The 23,102-nt window shown below is 26.8% G+C and overlaps 1 protein-coding gene across 1 annotated transcript in view; it reads left to right on the top strand.

Annotated features, from left to right (window-relative positions):
* LOC105845985 (uncharacterized) overlaps nt 1-23,102 on the top strand; it is a 99,716-nt gene that overhangs the window by 28,611 nt on the left and 48,003 nt on the right. Inside the window, exons 5-11 of the mRNA XM_065812373.1 lie at nt 8,928-8,990; nt 9,643-9,747; nt 11,434-11,515; nt 13,470-13,551; nt 15,460-15,564; nt 15,697-15,766; nt 17,922-18,083. Of these exons, the coding sequence (XP_065668445.1) occupies nt 8,928-8,990; nt 9,643-9,747; nt 11,434-11,515; nt 13,470-13,551; nt 15,460-15,564; nt 15,697-15,766; nt 17,922-18,083 (669 nt within the window). The remainder of the gene's footprint in view (nt 1-8,927; nt 8,991-9,642; nt 9,748-11,433; nt 11,516-13,469; nt 13,552-15,459; nt 15,565-15,696; nt 15,767-17,921; nt 18,084-23,102) is intronic.

Below are 23,102 nucleotides of genomic sequence, written 5' to 3'. Positions count from 1 at the left end.
TTGTTTATCATGATATAGATTGTAGTATAAAAAAGTTACAGTTTTTTAAAATGTTAGTGATAACTGTGATATTTGGTCATTATTTTCAAAATAATGGTTACATGAGTGTTCTGCTATGTAGTACCAACAATTTTTGTTATGATTATTTTATTGCTACAACTACCATTTTTATTTTTGTTATAATTATTTGTATACCATTTTTATTTTTGTTATAGTTATTTTATTGCTACAACTACATTTTTACCAAAATATTGATTTGTTATTTAAAGCGTGGTTCGATTTGGCTTATGCATTGCGTCAAAATATTAGCGTTTTCTAAACTTTCTAAAATGGTTGAAAAGCTTTTATAAAGATACCTATATAAAAAAAATGGTTGAAAAGCTTTTATAAAGATACCTATATAAAAAAAATGGTTGAAAAGCTTTTATAAAGATACCTATATAAAAAAAATGGTTGAAAAGCTTTTATAAAGATACCTATATAAAAAAAAATATAAAATTTAGATAACTAAAATAGTTGACAAATAAAAAGTTTGGAGGGGGCCAGTCAGAGAAAAATCCAATGAAAGGGAGAATAGTTCTTTGAAGAGCAGTAAAAATCTTTTGTAGGAATGCGTCATCAAATAAAATCTCATCTAAAATGTCAATAAGTATGACAAGTGTCATTAATTTAAACAATTATTTCCTTTATGGGAAAGATTTATGTAAGAATTATTTCTTTGTAATTTAAGTAATTATTTCCTTGATTTTAATTGCTTGTAATTAATAATACTTGTAGTTATCTTAATGGATTGTTATCCAATATAAATTCAGGTTAAATTTTGTAAAAGGGATAATTTGATTTAGTAAAGTTGGATTTAGTGAATTGCCACAATGCCAAATCAAGAATGGTTCACAATGAAAATCAAAGATTTGTGTGCTTGCCGTCTGAAAAAATGTTTAAGACAGCTTACAGCTTTCTAAGCAGATCTAATAACCAGTATTGTAGTATTACCAGTATTGTAGTAATAACCAGTACTGTACAAGACAAAGATCAGTATTAGTGATTCTTGGGTAGCACAAGGACTCTGCAAATCGTGTAGAACAATTTTGTGCAGGAAACAAGAGGGAAAAGAAGTTATACTCCCTTCTTTGTTTGTAATTCAATACAAGTGAGACCTGAAACAAAAGGCATGATATGTTATTGGCTAATCTGCCAAATTGGTCATTTAAAGCTGCAAGAAAAACATCCTCACGAAGAGCAAACCACCATTAATAAAGAACCAAATGTACGTTGCAGCCTATGCCTCTGCCCGTTAGGAAAAAGTTTGCCCCACCAATGCTCTAAAATAAAGTTCACAAAAAACCTTTAATCTTTAGCAGCAAAAGTTGCCAGAGCAGCAGAACAATTTGTATCTCAAGTTATTTCCAATAAAGAATTATTCCCTGAAGGAACTATTCAACTTGCTAAAGCATCGGGCAGGCCCATACTTACAATTACCCCAGGTAAATATTTGGTACTTAAATAATTTTTACATATATATTCAAAGAAAATCTTTAAAAAAAGAGACAAAATGTGTATTTTTAACAATTTTCTGAACAAAGTTTAATATAAGATAAAATATGTATGTTTTAGTTTTAGGTTAATGTATTGTCCGACTACTATCAAGCACTCCAAAATTGACTTCTCTAGCTCTTGTAAATGTACAATAAATACGGGACAATCAAACGGGTTTAAGAAACTGGTCATAACTATAAACCAAACATCAAGCAGTAAAATGGCAAACTTTTTATAAGAATTTGTAAGAGCAGGTCAACACTTAAGTGATTATTTCATCTGCAGTGACTTCAAAATAATCAACTTAAAAGGTGCACTTTCTGATACACTTTAAATTTTTTCTCACTGCAATGATTTATCAAGACTTATGAATCGTGTTATTCAATCTCGCAAAATTTCTGGTGGATATTTTTTAAGCTTGGAATTGATGGTGGTAAAGATTTTCTCAAGTTTTGTCTAAGCATTGTAGATACTGCGTTAAAGGTTGATACCAGCTAACCCCTTAAAAAACAACCACTCACTAAAGGGCTGGTAAAGACCCTAGAGTTAAGAGACAAATTCTTGATGCCGTATCAGAAGATTTGCCTGAAACTCATTCCAACATTAAACAAGTCAATCATCTTTTCAAGATACTTAAAACTGCTTTGATAGAAGCTGTTAAGTGACTAGTTGCACTCCACATTTAACTGAACCTGTATCATGGGGGCTAGTTTAAGGGAAATAATTGCAGGAGGCCTCTTTTAGTTGTGGATGTGCTCCAGCAACTTCCTGATACAAACTCGGTTACCAACATTCTTCACATGATTGAAGCATTCAATGTAGTTGTAAAAGCTTGCTTTGGGTTTATCCAGCTGTATTTCGCTAAAATAATTAAAAATTTCAAAAGGTGTTACTTAATGATTAATGGTGCAGGTGTAACAACAGAAATTTATGCTGTCTTCTACCACATCAAAGATTTCATCAGTCACAAAGGATCCTCCTTGGAGCCCTATTGTGAGCAAACTGTCAACACTGCTCATCAAGAGTTTTATAAAAATTGGTTAAGGTAAAAACAAAACAATAATTATCCAGAGTACAAAGAAAGATTGTTATGCTGCATAGCTGATCTGAACAGTAAGCATATTTAAAGAACTGCTATTTATACTATTATAACTGAGATTTATAAGATAAAGCAGCAAAAAATCATAGTATATGGTTTATAATAAACATTTTACCCATTTTAATCCTTTACTACTGTTATTAATTATAAATTTTAATATTGTATGTAAAAAGTATTGAAGAGTATTTGACTAAAATAGTATATTAAGTTATATTTAATATACTATTTTATATATTTAATAATACAATATTTTTACAAACCAACTTAATATACTCTATAAAAGAGTATACTATGTTAGTTTATTTTTTAGGAAATGTTAAGATATTTTTTTTAAACATCTTTGCTTCCAACAAGACTGCAAGCAACCACTAATTAAAGTTGGAAGTTATTAGAAGAGAAAAGATGAAGATTTTAGAGCAAGATAACGATTGACGGACGACTTAAAGGATTGCAAATTATATAAATCATGAAAGCAAAATGAAGGAAGCGAATTCCAAAGAGCTGATGTTCGAAGTAAAAAATTAGATAAATAAGTGTTTTTGGAGCACTTAGGAACAGTCACAGAAAATGGACGAGACTTGATTGACGAGTAACATGAGAATGAATTTTAGTAGATGGCACAAGAGACACTAGCTCTTTAGAGCACTGCCCATTGTAATATTTGTAGAAAAGAGAAAGAGAAGCAACATTATGCCGATGTGATAATAGTTAGAGGTTGGCTGCAAGAGCAGGGCCAACTAGGTTTACAATGCATTTTTGCACCTTTTCTAAAAGAGAAAGGGCATCATTAGAAGATTCGCCTCAGATATGGCAACAGTATTCCATTCAAGGCTGGATTTGAGATTTATAGAGATAGAGAATAAAATCCAAAGTAAGAAAGTGTTGAGTTCGATAAAGCGATGCAACCTTAGCAGATGCTAATTTTACAACAGATTTGATATATGGTTTCCAAGAAAGATCTAAGAGTTAATCCTAGAAGATAAAGAGCGGATGACTCATCGAGTACATCACCGTTCATAAATATAGGAAGATCTAAATTATTGCGATAATGATTGGGTGATAAAAACCGAGTTTTATCTGTATTGAAGTTCACCAGCCACTGTGAGTCCCATGCTGTAGCAGAAGTGAGATCCTATTCAAGCTCAAATAACCCCTCCAACCAATCAGAGAGTGTTGGCTTCTTATCATGACAAGAATAAATGGAAGTATCATCAGCAAACAATGCCAGCTTAGATGTGAGAATATCTGGAAGATCGTTAATGTAAATTAAAAAGAGTATAGGGCCAAGGATAGAATCTTGAGAAACCCCTGAATTTACAGAATAAGAAGAAAAGTGCTGTCCATCGAGGACAACTTTTATACTACAATTGGAAAGGAAGGATTCAATAATCTTAAAGAAGTTGCCACATACACTATAAGAAGAAAGCTTATGGAGAAGACCAGCATGCCAAACTTTATTAAAAGCTTTTGAAATGTCAAGATCGATGGCCTAACCTCTCCACCTTTATCTAATGCACAATAAAACCTATCAGTTATTACTGTTAGCAAATCAGCTGTAGAACGAGAAGATCAAAATCTATATTGATTGTCAGAAAGTAAGTTATCAGATTCAAGATCAGAAATTAAGTGTTTGTTAATTAAAGATTCAAAAACCTTGCTTACGATAGGAAAAAGACTTATGGGACGGTAGTTAGACGAATCAAATCGCTCTCCAGAATTTTAGAAGATAGGGATAACAGATGCCGCTTTTCCAGGCTGGAAAACAAGACTCTGATAAGCACTTGTTGAATAGTTTTGAGAATATAGAGGACAGCTCTGGAGAATACTTCTGCAAGACAATAACAGGTATGTTGTCCGGGCCACAAGCTGTAGAAGAATCTAGGCAGGAAATCACTTTAGATACAGAAGCTGGAGTGATACAAATGTCAAGCAATGGATCAACCTTTTTTTTTGGCAATATCAGGTAGAACGCAACTAATGGAATCAATAGGTGATATTGATGAAAAATTCTTAGCAAACAATTAAGTTTTGTCTTTAGGTGAGGTGACAAAGTCTGAACCATACAACTGAGATGGAATTAAAGATTTGCCCTTTTTATTAATACTAAGATTCTCCAGAAGTCACGAAAGCCTAAATTTTGAGATGAAATACGAGATTTCATGACCTGAGAATAGCGGGCTTTGGCGTTAGACAAAACCTTTTTACAATGGTTTCTAGCAGTAATGAACTGACATCTGATTTCTGGAGAATTCTTTTGCTGATAAATATGGAAGTAACGGTTTCAATTGGCAATCGCAGCAGCCCAGTGTGGTGAAAACCATGGAGGAGAGTGAGGCTTGACCTGGAATCGTTGAAAGGGAACAAAAGATTCCATGCCAGCCTAAGTCCACGAAGTTATGTAAGAAGCACATTTGTCAACAGGAAGACAAAAGATTTCTACCCCAGGGCCATCACAAAGAAAACCACGGAAAGTATCCCAGTCAGCTTTACTGTAGTTGTAAGGGGTACAATAATAGGGGGATTCAGGTAATGAAGAAGAATGAGATAATAGTTTTAGAGTGATCAAACTGGATCGCCCTTAGGTGATTAGAAGCACCTAAGGGCGAATGTAAGGAAACTGAGCACTGACTAGGATCAGAAACAAGACATAGTTCGAGTAGAGAAGGTAAATGATTCGGGTTGTCTGAAAAGCGGGTTGGAAAGTTGACTATTTGAGTTTATGCTATGCATAAGCCAGTTCAAACAACACTTCCAAAAGCAAATCACAAGGTGCCTTGATGTATACGCTATCACCCCATATAAGTGGCGTTCTTGGGTCAACTAGGTTGGCATTATCAGGATCCGTGCTAACTGTGCTATGGCTCTTTGCATGTTTTGATATTTTACACATTTTAAATTATGATATATATATATATATATATATATATATATATATATATATATATATATATATATATATATATACAGCGGTGGCCAAAAATTAAAGACCACTAATTTTTTAGTTGGTTTCTTAATCTCTAAATTAAAATTAAGAAGATTCTAATTGACATAATAAATTTTTTTTTAATATCTTGTTAATTAAAACATACGGATTAAAGTGGTATAATTTTTTTAATCTAGTTCTAATTAAATAGCGTTTAACTTTTTAAAAAACTGGTGAGTACTTATAAATCTTCTTTAAATAAATTGGACAAAATTAAACGACCACTTTCAAATCTCTAATTTGCACTTATTAAAAATAATAATCCATTATTTTTTTTAACTGTCTTAATTGCTTATTATGTTGGCTACTAAATAAAATGTCGAAACCTGAGTTTCGATATCAAATAAACATTTATTTTTTGAATTGCAATAAGGATATAAAAATATTGCAAAAATGCGTGCAAAGATTGAAGAAAAAGACAGATATGTGGCTCTTGTATTAAAAGAAGAAGGCTATAGCATCAGACAAATAGCAGAAAAGCTCGGAAGGTCTCACTCTTGCATTATTAACATAATTCAACGATACAAAGAGACCCGGTCAATTAATGATCGTCATAGGACTGGATGCAATAAAATTTCAAATGACCATGATGTTTGCTCGTTAGTGAGATTAATGAAAGAAAACAGACAAGCATCATCTACAGACTTGTCTAAGAAATGGACACTGTCAAATGGTCTGAAAGCAAGCCCTAGAACTGTGTGAAGGGTCCTCCACAATTTAAATTATTTATGGCGTGCTGCTGCAAAAAAACAACGCTTAAATAAAAAACAAAAATTTGCCAGGAAAGAGTGGTGCAAACTACATAAAAATTGGTCAACAGATCAGTGAAGCCGTGTGGTCTTTAGTGATGAAATGAACATTGAGGTAGACAACAGAAAAGGTGGCGTAATGTTGCGTAGACTTCCAAGCGAATGGTTAGATGAATCATGCATTTTAAAACGAACAAAACAAGGCAGTGGTTCAATAGGCATTTGGGCCTGTATGAATGCCTGTGGAGTTGGCGTTTTTCGTTTATTCGATGGTAGACTCAACAAAGAAAGGTACATCGAAATTTTGGAAAACTCGCTTATTCCTAGCATTGATTTATGGCAGTTGCAAGATGGATTTATTTTCCAGCAAGATAATGCGCCGTATAATAAAGCGCATGTTGTTAGTGATTGGTTCAATTCTAATAAAATTCAAGTGCTTCAATGGCCTGCGAATAGTCCAGACTTGAATCCAATAGAGAATTTATGGTCGTGGCTTGATCACAAGTTTGGTAAAGAACAACTTTACAATTTGGAAGATTTAAAATTTTCTATCTCTCATCATTTGAAAAATGTGCCTGATGAAGTGATCAAAACTTTAATGAATTCAATGCCAGAACGAGTACAAGAGTGCTTGAAAACAAATGGAGGAACAACACGTCTAAATTATTTTTTTATTGCTTTTTGAAATATTTTTGAAACTGATCTTAAAATTTTGTCCAGTTTTTTTTCCCATTTATGTTTTTTACTAGTCAGTTTTTTAATTTTTAACATTATTTTGTAAAAAAATTATAAATTCCTTTATAATAAATATAAAATACAATAAAAATTCTTTCTTAAAATGTTTTTCTTTTTTTGATACCTTTTTCCAAAATAAAATTATACTAAGGTTAAAAATAAATTTTGAAAAATAAATGAGTGGTCTTTAATTTTTGGCCACCGCTGTATACCAATCATTATATTGAAAAAACAACAACAATAAACATATATGTGTATATATACAAAATAATTTTTTTTATTTGCTGAAGGCTGTAAAAATTGAAGGTTTATTATAAGTGTCTGTTGTTATATGTTTTATATGTAGAGAGAGAGTGTGTGTATATATATATATATATATATATATATATATATATATATATATATACATATATATATATATATATATATACATATACAGTCTCGTCCAAAAGTTTGCGGACAGGCATAAATAGATTAAATTTTACAAATATTTCAGCACTTAAACCACTTAAGTCACCATCTTATATACCAATGAAAAGGTTTGTAGGTCAACAATTATGTTTTGAATAAATAATGATTATTTAATTAATATTTTAAAATTAGTTTACAAAATAAGGATTTTTGATAAGTTCAAAAGTTTGTTGACAAGTTAAAGATTTTAACATTTTCTCCACAAAATTGTTAGTTTGTTGATTTTAAAAACAAATACTTTGTGGAAATACTTTACAAACTTTTTTTATAAGTAATTGAGATCATGGGATCTAGAAATGTCTCATCTCCAGTGAAAAGTTGATCTTGAGATCAGTTCAAAATGAAAATTCGTTTCGTAAAATAGCACAGCTTTATGGAGTTCGTAAGTCTGCTGTTGTACAAACTATCAAGAGATATGGGCTTACTAGATCTACAAAGAATAAAAATCAACCAGGAAGGTTATGCAAAACAACGCGTTATCAGGATAAAATGCTTTGTGAAACTAAGTAAAGAAAATCCGTGTTTGGGGACTGTTGGTATAAACGTACAAATGAGATGTTTCTATGGAATTTTACGTCACACAAAAGCAAGTTTATGCTGTTCGGATCAGATGGAATCAGGTATGTTTGAAATCTAGTAGGTATAAGATATGATCCTAAATACGAATTGCCTACCATAAAACATGGAGGAGGTAATGTAATGGTTTTGGAATAATTTAGCTGGGATAGAGTTGATCCTCTTCATAGAATTATTGAGACTATGAATCAAGAAAAGTACAAAGATATATATAAGACTATTACCTTATGCAAAGGATAAAATGTCTCGAGGATGAATATACCAACAGGATAATGATCCGAAACGTACAGCCAAATCGATTTTAAAGTTTTCAAAAAGAGTAAAACTAATGTTTTTAAGTGGCTATCCCAATCACCTGACTTAAATCTCATTGAACATCTATGGAAACATGTTGACTGTCAAATGAAAGGAATCAAGCCTACATATTATGCTGATTTATTTAATAAAACCAAGGCAATATGTGACTCAATTTCCATTGATGTTTGCATTCATTTAGTTGACTCTATGCCTCATAAATGCCAAGCCATTCTTGATTGTAAAGGATATCTTACAAAAAACTGATGTGATTTTGGTTTTATAAAAATTTGTGATATGTAGAGGAGTATATATAATACACAGTTAATACAATTTAAAATGTATGTAGCTTCCATCTTTAGTAGTCAACATCTATATAAAATAAGAAAGTTGAGTTAAATTTTAAAACTATAAACAATTTAATACACATATTTTTATATAAATTTAATATAATAATTTTTGATTTTTTTTTTTTCCATAAAAGAATCTTCTGATCGAGGAATTGAAAAAAGTTGATCTAGCCTTAAAAAGAAATCGACATGTACAGGTATATTTACTATATTCAATGTATTTTAGTCATTTTTTAATTTTTAAAATAAGTTTTCTGTTCCATTACCATGGATTGCACATATATATATATATATATATACATATATATATATATATATATATATATATATATATATATATATATATATATATATATATATATATATATATATATATATATTAACTTAATATATAATATGGTTTTGGTCTCTTTTGACAATATTTAGACAATATAGAAAAATTTAGACAATAAATTCCTTATCTGGGCATATTATAGGTTTTGTAGTGATACTTTTCATGAATAATTTAAGTTCTAGTATGAGAAAATGACTGGAAATCAGTACCATTTAAAGTTGTTGAAATTTAGAAGAAATCTCACTATTTTTGAAGTTCTTGAATCTAAAGATAAAAAGAAAATAGCTCAATTCAAAATTTTAAAATGATGAGTCAAAGGTTTTGTTACCATGGATAACAAAATCAGAAATAGTTTTTTTGTTTAACATAAACTATTAAATAAAGATATTTTACACTAAAACTTTTAGTATTTTTCCTCATTCCAAATTATGGTACCTTTTTCAAAACGACATGTATATGTTGTTATTTATTTTTCTTTAAATTAGAAAAATTTATTTTTCACATTTTTATGGTAGGATGAACTATCAAACTTTGATGAAGGAATTCAAACCAGCGATGGCTTGAGTAAAGCCTGCATAGGAAAATTCAGCAATCCATACTTTAAAGATGGAACTGCACTGGTAAAGTTTAAATTAAACCTTGTAAATTTGTTATTTAACTTTAGTAATTATACGCGTTTGCTGTTGTTCAATATTTTACATACAATTTGTTTTGTTTAGCTTTTTATTATTTTTATAGTATCTTTATGCAAGAAGTGTTTACTCTTCAGATTAAACAGATTGGCATGTTTTGCAAGCTACTACATAGTCGAAATTTGCCAGCTACTACATAGTCGAAATTTGCCTGTTACTTTTTGTTAAAGTTTGAATACAGAACTATTAAAAACAGTGTTTAAGCAGTGATCTGAAATCCTAGATAAAGGCTTTGATTAGCAAGAATCACAAAGCAAACTAAATAATAAAAAACTCAAATATCTTCAAAACACAGAAAATTGAATTTGTTAAGTTAAAAATAGTTTTGAGACCATAACTTTAGTTAACAGTATAAAAATAGCAAATATTATTAAATATGCAAAAATACAGAATGATAAAAATTACTAAATATTTTTTATTGACGGAGTAAGTGTAATTTGAGATCGTAGCTGTTTTACTGACTTTAAAAATCAGAAGAAAAATTTAATTAGTTAATTAAATGTTAATGAATTTTTATAAATGATTCAAATATTTTTGAATGAAATGAATTTGAAATAGTAACAAGAAATGTTAACATTTTTTTTAAAGTTCAAATAATAAATATAGCGATCAAATGAATTTTAGTAAAATAACTATTCACTTTTGTTTGAATTATTTTAAAATCTTAAAAGTTTGAGATCAAATGTCAAAAGTAATAAAATTTATTAAATAGAAAGTATAAAATAAATTATAATCATAAAATAGAGGCAGGCAAAAAATAATAAGAAATTAGTATTTGAATCATCCGCAAAGAAAATAATAAAAAAATTTTTTTTTCTTAGAAAAATCATTATCACAATATTTTGAATCACCCAAAACTTTTTTAACAAGTTTTTTTAACAAAAATGATATTTCCATCTATAACTATTTTTAATTGCAATTTTTTTTTGTAAAGAAAAGACCTGCTATGAAAAAAAGTTAAGTTTTTAATCAGTATCTAAAACACAAACTTGGAAAAAAAAAAATTTTTTTTCTTAGAGAGTGTTTTAGTTAAAAGTAAAAATTTAATTTTTCTAAGAAGAAGTAAAACTTTAACTTTTTCTTTAGCAGGTTGTTAAAAAACTATTATTTTTTTTAGGCCATTCAAAATAATATGTTGAAATGGTGAAGTAAAAAGATTTATTGAGAGTGAAAAGCAAAATATAAAAATTCTTACTGTATTTTATTAAGAAATTAATTTTTTTTTTTTTTGTGTGGATTATCAGGCTTTATAATAAAATGACCCTTTAAAGTATTGCGCAAACTTCAAAAGTGGAATACATAAAGTGTTATGGTTATAAAAATTTAGTTAAAAACTACAAAAATTAAATTTGAACATTCAGAAAAAAAGTTAATCTTTTCAATATTTTTCATCTCAGCTGATCAGTGTTGATAAGCAACCTTTAAATAATTATTTCCAGCGCTGGGACTTTAGGGCTTAAGTTATAATTTGTATAATATATCTTTTAAACTAAAATTTGGTTGAATAATTTTGATTATATAACCAAAAATTGATATATAAGATAGTTCAAATTTAAGTCAATTAAAATGAAGTTGAAATAATAAATGTTACTCTAAATACATTAAATTAAATAGGGTCCACCAGACAATGAAGATACAAAAGAGAAGAAAGCTGCAGCATTATGGACTCCTTCATTTACCAAACCTTCAAAGCCTTGTATGTTTTATTATGTTTAATGTCTAGTTAATTTATCAATAAACTTGCATTTAAAAACATAATTTTTTTTTTCTTTTCTTAAAGGAAAAAAAATTTTTTTTTTTTAATTTTATTTAACATGTTTTAAATTTGCTTCACCGCATTGTGGTCAATGCATTTAGCTCGCTTGTTCATATTTTAATTACAAATACACTTTAATTAGTTGCTCTCTTGCTTACAGTAATTTTTCAAAAAACGTTCATGTCAAAAAAATTATTCTCAAAGAGCAAGAGAATAACAATTTAACATTTTTTTTTTTTTAAAATGCCAAAATGTCTATTTTATTTTTGATGATCGTTTTATATTTTTAATCAAATATAAATTATATTATTTTATGCTTTATTTTATACAGCTTGGAGGAATAGCTCATATACTTGTTTTTAAATTAGATCAAACAAATCAATTTGGGTGCCACTTATACTATTTTTTTTTGTAATCAACTTTTTATTATATTTCATTTTTTGTTATAAAAAACCAGTGGTAAAATTTTTTATGTGAAAATCTTTATGTAATAAAATAGTTTACATTATGTAGCCATTTGTATTGATGCAATTATTGTACTAACATTTTTTAAAATTTTGTAGTTATTATGGGACAGGGTAATACGCTCGATCTGAATCAAAATAAATCCACTAAAATTAGTTTGATTTGATATTTTAGTTTGTTCTATTATATAGTATAGGATCTAATCAAAACCTTTTGTACAAGTTCAATATCTTTATTTTACAAGATTGTTTTATTATTTTTAGCATGACAAAGGAATGCTAACTAATATAAATATTTCTCTTTAAAGTCTTATATAAGGAATAACAAAAATATATTTCTCTATAAAATCTTATATAATGAATAACAAATATATAAAATTTTTTTAAAATCATAAAATGGTTTTGAAAAAAGTTTAAAAAGAAAACAAGAAAAAGTTTACTGATTGTTAAGATAATAGTCCTGTAACTTATTATTAAATTTACTTAGTCAAATGTTTGATATTTTGGTAAAACCTGATATATATTTTGGTAAAACTTGATATATATTTTGGTAAAACTTAATATATATATAAAACAAGTCATGAAAACAAGAATCATGAAAAAAATCAAAATTTTTTTATAGACTGTAACTTATTATTAAATTTACTTAGTCAAATGTTTGATATTTTGGTAAAACCTGATATATATTTTGGTAAAACTTGATATATATTTTGGTAAAACTTAATATATATATAAAACAAGTCATGAAAACAAGAATCATGAAAAAAATCAAAATTTTTTTATAGACTCCTTCCTTTTTAATTTCAGTATTAAAGTTGCTCTCGATGGATAACACTCTTCTTCATTTTCAGTGACATCTAGGGTACCTTTTATTACCCCTTATGTTACTTGAAAAGCAATGAAATTTTTAATAATTCATTAATTTGTAAATGCTTATCAAAATTCCTAAATGTTTATTACAATTTTTAAATACTAATAAAACTTTGCATCAAACTTTAGAAATTTGTACTGTTTGACACAACAATGTTGTTTTCTGAAATAACTGTTTACAAAAATTCACCAAGGTTATAAGCATCTTTGTAGTATAGTTTTAGTGATCAAAAACACAGTTTTATTAAAACAGCCAATTAGATAACTGTCATTTACAAATCAAGTTCAATTAAAAAGTACTTGTTTAACAATTTGTGTATAATTGTAATTACCACAACCATTAAGTATAAGTGATCTTTATCTAAAATTAAAACATAGATTTAAGCAATAACACATGTAGCAAATTGTAGATATAATATTTTTTTTTAAAGGTTTTTAAATTTTATTTTAGGTAAGAAAAAAGAGACAATGCTTATAGTTAAGAAGATAAAGTTTAAATAGCAAATTATAGACAATGTCAGTTTTTTTTTTTTTCCAGAAGTTTTTAAAATTTATTTTAGGGAAGAAAAAGGAGACAATACTTCTAGAAGATGGAGTTTATAACAATAATTTGGAGAAGATGTTGGCACCACTTATGGAAAAGTAATTTGTTTTGATAGCTTAATTTAAAATCATAATTTTGAACTCTTAGGTAAATATAAAATAAAATAAAAACTTTAAAAGCCATATTTTTGTGCATATAATTGTGCCATATTTTTTCCTAGCTTTTATAATTACCACTTTTAGTGTTAAAAGTTAATTTTTTTTTTGCCAGCAATCATTATTCCATTTATCATATTATATTATTTAAAAAGGCTTAAACAGAGTAGCCTTGGAGATGTAAATAAAATTTCTTTCACTGCATCAATTTAGAGGTTTTAACTTCTTCTAAATGCTAGCCCAGAAGTGTTGAAAAATATTTGTACTTAGATGAAATGGATTCCATTAAAAACAAAGTAAAACTATTCTTTAGATAGATTTTAAATTTCTCTTTAGAATTAATCTAATTATTATAAAACTGAATTTTTTTTCAATGAAACAAAGTTAAAACTGAAAAAATTATTTTAAATAAAGTTTTTAAATAAACAAAAAAAGTTTTGGAATAGTCTAATCAGCTGAGAAAATAAATTTTAAATAAATTTTTTTAATATGAAATTTTAAAAAAATTCTTATAAATTCTTTTGTTATTTTGTTTTTGTTGTTGTTTCATTTAAGCCTAGAATAAGTTTTGTTTTTGTTGTTGTTTTATTTAAACCTAGAATAAGTTTTAATTATAATTCTAATTTATTCATTTCTACAAACATTTTTTTATTTCTGGTTTTTTACATTGGTGGAACTCTTTTTAAAATCTTTATACTAAAGTAGGTTACAGCCATATTTTAAAGCTTTTCCATGTGTCTTCATGGTATTTGCTTAGCTCGGAAGGTCCAAATCTTTTCATAGTTTTAATGATGTTTTTGTTAAAAGCTTAGTTGCGTAGAATTCTGAGAATTTCCAGCAGTTTCTTTTTTTCTTCTAAAAACATGATGGAATATGACTACATGATGTAAAATTTTCAACCTTTTACAAAGTTTGTGAGTTGGGTATTCCATCAGATATTGATGCAAATTGCATATTTTTGTGACAATTTTCTGAATATCTTTATTAAAGTCGGGAAATTCCTTATATATCTATCTAGCTTTCATATTTATCTTCTTGAAATTGTCAAGGAATCTTCTTTGTTTTAAAAAACATGATTTCGAATCCAAAAGTGTTTCTTATGTTTAATGCAGTGTTTACATATATGTAGTCGAAAACTTTTTTTTTTCCTTTTTAAATTAGGACATTTTATACATGTTGAACAAACTCCATAAGGTAAAGAAATAATATTTAACCGAAACACAGGATCCGCATATAGGACAATGAGTTATTCTAAAGCTGGGTATTTAAAAGTATGCATACATATTTTTGGTTTTCTTTATGGAACTTTTATTTTTGTAAGTTTATTTTAACATATCATAGCAAGTTTTTTTTTACTGTTTAGGAGGTTTTTCTAATTTTGGTATTTAAAGTGGGAAATTAATTTTCTAACAGCCTTTATTCATGGATCTTTTCAGGTTCAAAAAAAAATAAAAAGCTAAAAGATGAAATAACAGTTTTTATTTTGTTTTGAATGGAATCGATTGCATACATACCTATTGATATTTTTTTAACACGATTTTTATTCGACTTAAACCTCTAAATTGAACATTTAAAAACATAAAGCGGTTTGCATATATTATACTAATGTATTTCCTTGCATAATATCTGGATTTTTTTTTTTTATCCTAAATATATTTCCATTGAAGTATATATGTTTGATAAAGAATTATAATTAAATTGTATTTACAAGTAAAAATGAAATATTTTAGAATATTTTGCGAGTAGCATAAATGTTTTGAGTGTAAAAATAATTTTTTTTTACTTTTAATAGATCTAAAGAGAAATATAAATTAAAAAAAATTTAATTACCAGCTGAATCTCTATTTTTAGATTAAAGAAAATAGAAAAAGAAAATAAAGAATGTGTTAAAAATGGTAGGCCAAAACTGGACAAATCTATTCGTGCAAAAGTGATGGCTGAAATAAAAGAAATAAAGTATTAATTGTTGTGTTTTATTACTTGTTTATTTTTTTAATTTCACATTACTTTAATTTACACTTATTATATTACATATTACTGCAAATAAGAATAAAATAAATAATGAATAAATAAGTCTTTTTTATTTAGAGAAATTCCACGTGCAGAACTGTTAAAAGATTCGTCAGATATTGATTTTTTTAAAATTTCTAAAAACTATGTAAGAATTGTTTTTAAAGTTTTTTCATAAGCAAAAGTAATTTTTCAAGTAATTACATGAATTTTAAGTAAATTTAACTCCAATCTGCAAATCTTTACATGCTTTTATCTATACAAAATCTGTACAAAATCCTGAGTCAATTTAGTAACATTCCTTGTATGTTCTACCTATTTATTTATTTTTTATTTAATAAAAAAAAAAAAAAGAAATTAATAAAAATTGAAAATAAAAACAGTATAAAACATTAAAAAATATATATATATATTAAATTAATTTAAAAAAAAAATGAAAACACTCAATAACAACATCAAACAACAATAAAAATAATTAGCAACAACAACACAAATAATAATAAACTTTATGCAAATGAAAAGGCAAACACAAAAACTTCTGCAAAATAATATAAAAAATAATTATTTTTTGTTATTTTTGACGGAAACAGAAAGGAGTAGAAAACTTGTAACAATTTATTTTTATGTTTTTATTAGGTTTCTCAATTTATTATTATTTCAAACATTTTTCAAACTTTTTTTCTTTTAACTCGGTACTTTGCTTTTAATTGATTTTTTTTATTTTGTTTTTGTTTTACTAAATCTGTTTGTTCGTTTTATTCTTTTATTCATTTTCTTGTTTCATTTTTTCTTCAATCTTTTAGTTTGTTTATACCTTTCAATATTTTTCTTATTTTACTTCATTTTTCACTAATATTTTTAAGGAACTAAATTTTTAGTAAAAAAAAAAAAAATGTTTCGGAAGGAAAACCTTTTTTAAGCTAATTTTTTTTTAAGAGTTAATAAAATTTAAATATTGAACAATATTTAGTAATATTTTTAAATAAAATTGACAGTTAAGTTAAAGCCAAGCATAAACTTTAATTTTATTACCTTAGTAAACTTAAATATATTTCCTTTAAAACAATTAAATTGTATGCATATTTTATCAGAATTAAATTACATATTTTTATTAAATTATTTTAAGATTAAATCATTTATTTTTTATCAGAATTAAATTATATATTTATTATGAGCTTGAAGCAAAACAATAATAGTGGTTTGCTTCAAGCTTGAAGTATTTGTGTTTTTTAAGCTAAAAATCAGTTATTACAGTAAAAAATAAATGAAAATACAGTGTCATAAACAGCAATAATATAAAATATATATATTTTATATTTTATTTTATATATTTTAATTTTATTATTTATTTATTTTTTGTTAATAAATTGAAATTTAAGTAAATTTTTTTTATTGCTATGAAAAGTTGTATAAAAAAATATTCTTGTGCTTGTAAAATGTTTTTCATTATATTTTTTTTATGAATTTTTTTTATGTTTCATTTAATAACTTTGTATACAAAAAAAATTTGTTTTCCGTTACTAAATTTCGATAAAAAGGTTATCTTAGTAAAAATTGATTTGTCTTTGTTTTTAATTTTATCTGATATTTTTTCATTTGTAAATAGCACTTATATCCAACATATTGAATTTTCATTCAGACTTGTGTAGCAAACTTTTTTATATAATTATTTAAAAGTTAAAGTAGTTTTATAAAAAATGAATTACTTTGTTTATCTTACCGCTTATAGACTAACTTAAAAATTAAAAAAGGATAAAAAGTTGCCTAACTGAAATTGCTTTAGGTGTATGTAAAATAGCTTAACACATACATAAATTGCAAGGCACGTAATGCTTTAAAATAACCTGATACATATGCATATATACATACATATATTTTGTTGCATAGTTATTTAATAATACTTATCTGAAAAATGTAGTTTAAAAAAATTACTGATAACTAATATCAGTAACTGTTAAACATATATATTGATAACTAATGTCAGTAATTGTTAAATATATATATTGATAACTAATATCAGTAATTGTTAAACATATATATTGATAACTAATATTAGTAATTGTTAAACATATATATTGATAACTAATATCAGTAACTGTTAAACATATATATTGATAACTAATATCAGTAATTGTTAAACATATATATTGATAACTAATATCAGTAATTGATAAACATATATTGATCAAGTAAGCATAAAAGTTCAATAAATGCATTTTTTTACTTTATTTTTGTAAAGAACATTAAGCATATTGTAAATCTTTTGATTTAAACTTATGTTAAATTGTTTATATTATACATAGCTTCCAGCTCGTGATGAATTTGAGCTTCAATTACATTGGTGCAATGTGCTTCATCCATCAATTAACCAATCAAAATTTACAAAAGAAGAAGATAGTAAGATATTAAAGCTGGCAAAGAAATATAAAAATTGTGAGTGGGAAAAAATTGCAAAGGAAATAGGCGTAAGTATTTTTTTGTAACATTTGCAATTTGACACACGCAATCCAGAAAGGTACCAAGTATCTAACAGAAATAGTTATTAAAGCAAAAAGATAAAAAAAAAAATTGAAAAATAAAATCTTTAATTTATTGTTTTTAAATTGTTGTCTTTGTATTTTTTTCTGGGAGCAAACTGCTTTTATTACTGTTAAAAAGGTACCAGCAATTTTTGGTTGGTTCAAGCTGGAGTAGATAGTTTCTAAGAAAATAGAAAAAATTAAAAGTTAACTCAAAAATAAAAAAATCTGAAGTTAATGAGTAGCTATATTGTTTGCAAAAAGTTTGAAAAATCAACATAAATAAAACATTTTAAAGATGCCATTTTAAGTAGAATTTCAAAGAAATATGTCATTAAAAGTAAGTAAACATAAACAAAACTAAAACTTTCCAGCAGTTTACTATTTTTTCAGTATTAAGTTAAAGTTTTCAAGCTAAAAAGATGAATGTTTTTTCTGAATCTGAAGTTTTTTTTTGTTCTTTTTTTGTTTTACTGAATATCTGAAATTTCTTTTTTTGTTAAAATTTCTACCTAAACCCAAAATAAGTTGTAACATTTAAAATCACATTTTTCTATAAATATTTTATTTATATAAGTTCATCTAGTTATATGGCTTTTATTTAAAACTAACCATTTTTACAGAACCTAAACATGTCTAAAAATTTATAAATTTTAAAAAGTTATTTATGTTTACCAGGGGCTATTATATATTTGTTATATTTCGCTGCCATTATATAACAAATAAATTATTAATAAATGTTGTTTTCCAGCCATTTTGAAATCATCTATAGGGGTCGTCCATAAAGTACATATGCCCTTTTTTTTTGTACATCCTAACTCACCCACCCCACCCCCATATTTTGCAATACGCTTTTTTTGAGTACCCTACACCTTCCTAAAAGTACCTACGCCTTTAACTTATTTATATAACATTTTATGATATTTTTTTAAATTTAGTTTCTTCTTTTTTTATAACTAACCCACTGCCCTCCCATCTCATATACGCCATTTGCAGACCTCCTCTTCCCCTCCAAGCTTATGTACTTTATGGACGATCCCATACCAGAGTTAAAAAGCGCGCGAAGTATATCAGAATACAAAATATTTGGAAACACTCAAAAAAGCCAGGTGGATAAAAAAAACAATTGCTTTTATCACTTTACGAAAATAAAAATTTGACGAATTTCGCTCAAATTTTTATTCACATAAAGCTGAGCATTATTCAGTGTTTTTGGAATAAATTGTTCGGCTTTACGTGAATAAACTTTTGAGCAATTTTGGTCAATTATTGTTGACATAAAGCTGAGCAGTTGCTTCAAAAATTATTGTTGACATAAAGCTGAGCAGTTGCTTCAAAAATTATTGTTGACTTTAATGAATTAGAAGAGGATTATTTTTCATCGTGACACCTTGAATTAAAGCTTCAAAAATGCAGAGTAAAAGCAATTTTTTTGTTCACCTAAAGTTTGTAGAAAAGTATTGACAATTTGATAAAAATTGCAGCTAGTCGCTTCAAAATCTACTTCAATCAGCCACAATAAAAAATTTAGAACCTATTTGTCATCTAGTTGTCTGGAAATAGAGAGCATGCCTGCAAAGCCGAAGGCAAACATATAAAAATTTTAATCAGAAAAAATAATGAAACTTTGCCAAAAAGAGTGCGGCTTGATGGTGTTGGTATTGATTTCATCAAAAAGATGGTGATATTGAATCCACCCAATGGTATATGAACTTTTCATATTTGTGAAGTATTTATAAACAAATTTCTTAATAATTGTTACATTTTTTCTCTTGTTGATATTTTATAAATACGACATTAATGATAATCAAAATCATTTTTTCATTTTAAATGTGTTTTATATTAGTATTACAAAAACAACAATAAACGAAATTATAGAACACTGAAAAGAAATAACGAGGTTGTTTAATTGAAATTATTGAAGATAAATACTTAATATATAATAATATAAAACCAAATTCTACAAAACTAATTTCTTATTAGTTATACGGTTATAAGTTATATATTTTTTCAACTTTTTGTTTCATCGTCAAATAGATATGCAATGCAGTCTAAAAATTCTTCGATAATAGCAAATATGACTGAAAATTCTTCCATAATAGCAAATAAGATTGCAGATTCTTCAATAATATCAAATGCAACTGAAAATTTTTTAATAAAGACAAATAATGCTGAAAATTCTTCAATAATAGCTAATATAACTGAAAATTCAACAATACGTTTAACAACAAACATAAGTTCCAAAAAAAAAAGTAAAACTTTTATATTGAGAGGAAACCAAGGTAATGGATTCAGCAGTGAACACATAGCTTATTGGGATAATAAATTTGAATGGGCATACAGCATTTCACGAAAAGGTTGGACTATATAAAACCTGTGAAAGTTTTTCTGTTTCTGGTGATGAGTTTTGGAAATCAAAATGTGTTAAACACAGTTTTCAACCTAAAGAATTATTCAACACACACTTAATTAGCGACAAGTAAAAGCACGCTACTTCCAATAAACAACAATTAAAATCCATGTTATTTAAAGGTAACGTTTTTAAACAAATTATTGATGGGGGTATAAAATATAACGCAAAATAAGAATTTAGAAATAAAATCGACTGATCATTAAGTTCTTTAAGGTTGCATATTTTCTTGCTGAAAAAAATGGGCAATTAAGCTAAAAAATATACTTCTAACTGCATTGCACAATAATATATACATATAATAGTTAATGAATTAGAGCTTAGAGTTCTTACTGATATAACAGCAAGCGTTGATTACGCATTATTTGCAGATGAAAGCACTGACGAAGCTGACCGATCACAACTAGCAATATTTGCTTTTTATATAGATATGGCTGATTATTAGCTGAAGGAAACATTTCTTGGAATCGCTCAATTTAGTTGCTCAAAAACCTCTGAAGCACTTTTTGACATAACCAAACAATTTTTGAATGAGAAAAAAATTTCAATAACAGATATGAAATTTTGTGGACTCGATGACACAAATGCAATGGGTGGTAAGTGAAGTGGTTTACAATGACTTTTAAGACATGCTTCTCTTTATAGCATAAATATAAATTGCAAAAATTACTGTCTCGACCTTTGTTTAGGTCACCTAGTTAAAAAGTAATATTCTTATTACTTTTTTTTAAATAAAAAAGTATTATTATTAAATCTTGCCTCACTTGATAAACTATTGATTGCAATTTGGAAGCATTTTAAGTATAGCTCTATCAAACAAGCAATTTTTGAAGCTGCACAAACCCAGTTTGAAGTGAAACCCCTGAAGATTTTAAAAGCATGTCTTACAAGATGGCTTTCACATGATGAAATGTGTCCAAGTTATATCTAGATACAATCCACTACTTGATTCACAAAAAAAAAGATCCATAGGTATTCGTGATGCCATATTATCTCCAGACATGATTCTAATGGTGCTCTTATTTGCTGAAGTTTTATTGACAATTAATATTTTATGTAGATATTTGTAAACAAAGAACTTAAATTTTGTGTCAGTGGATGTAAATTTTAAAAAGCTTATTTCAACATTTTGATGCTGTTGACACAATGCTAAAGTATTTCAAAAATGCTTCTAACTTTATAAAAATTTCATCTTTGCGAAGCGAACTAACAAAAAATATGCGTTCTAAAGTGCCAGTAACCGCATCCTTAGATGATATAACTTGCACAATATCATGTTTTTAGCAAAAGTTGGATATCCATTTTTAGATGATATTATTACAGAAATTTAAGGTGTCACGATGGAAAATAATCCTCTTCTAATTCATTTTATATTTTCAACCCCGAAAGCACATCAAAAGAAAGCCATATAAGCCAATTAAATGATCTTGTTTCTGTTTATGGATTTCAACGCGTAGATTCCCACAAAGGACACAAAAACATTGCAGCTGCAATTGTTTTATCTGGAGATTGTAAAAAAGAAGGAAATGAATTTTTCGAAGAATTTGATGAAGTTGTGGCACTTTTAAAAAATAAACTTGAAGCTATTGTAAAAAAAAAAAAGTTGAAGACAGATTGCTTAAGAGAGAAAACGCACAAGCATATACTTGTGAAAACAGCCCAAGTTCTGCAGAGATTTCTCAACATATGAGTAGGGAAGGTGCAATCATACACTACAAGGACATCATGCAAATATTTCAAATTTTGTTGCTTATTCCTCCATCCACTTCTAATGTTAAACGAGGATTTTCTGCAATGAACTTGTTATGCTCTCCATTAAGAACATCAATGAGTAATGAAAACCTTGACAAATTATGTGAATTAACCTAACAGGTCTGTTAATGGATGAGCAAACCGAAAATGTTTACGAAAGATACTGTTCAATTTTTAAAGAAGGAAAAAATAGAAGAGTTCCTTTTTCATAATATCTAACATTAATGGCAATGTTTGAAGTATATAATTATCTTTAAGTAAATGTATAAATCCCAAATTATTTACCTAGAATAGCCCCTGTTTACATATATTTAAAAATACGCAGGAAAATATTTTACACTAACACTCATTTTAAAAATTCATTAATTATAACTAACTCAAATATATATTTCATAATGAATTGTGTGTAAAAAAATTAAATTAAAATAAAATAGAATTGGGAAGACTTGCAACTTTAAAGTTTTGCACATTATAGTTTTATGGTCTAGTAAAGGCACTCCTGCTTAAAGCAAATGATTTTTCTGAACAGAGTTGAAAATCGCTGGTGCCTACTTTTAAAGTAATTATAATTAAAAGAAATTGTATCACAGTTAAATTCTATTTCCATTTTATTTTTATTACAAGTATACACTGTGTCTCCTAATAGGGGTGTTTTATATATATATATATATATATATATATATATATATATATATATATATATATATATATATATATATATATATACATTTTTTACAGTTATCATTTTATAGTTATATAATCAAAAAAGTCAAATTTGCAGACTTGGTACCTTTTTCTGGTAT

Source organism: Hydra vulgaris, chromosome 12, assembly GCF_038396675.1.
Source record: "Hydra vulgaris chromosome 12, alternate assembly HydraT2T_AEP".
In the NCBI taxonomy this organism is placed as follows: domain Eukaryota; kingdom Metazoa; phylum Cnidaria; class Hydrozoa; order Anthoathecata; family Hydridae; genus Hydra; species Hydra vulgaris.
Note: the sequence above shows the minus strand (reverse complement) of the source record. Positions and strands in the feature narration are given on the sequence as shown.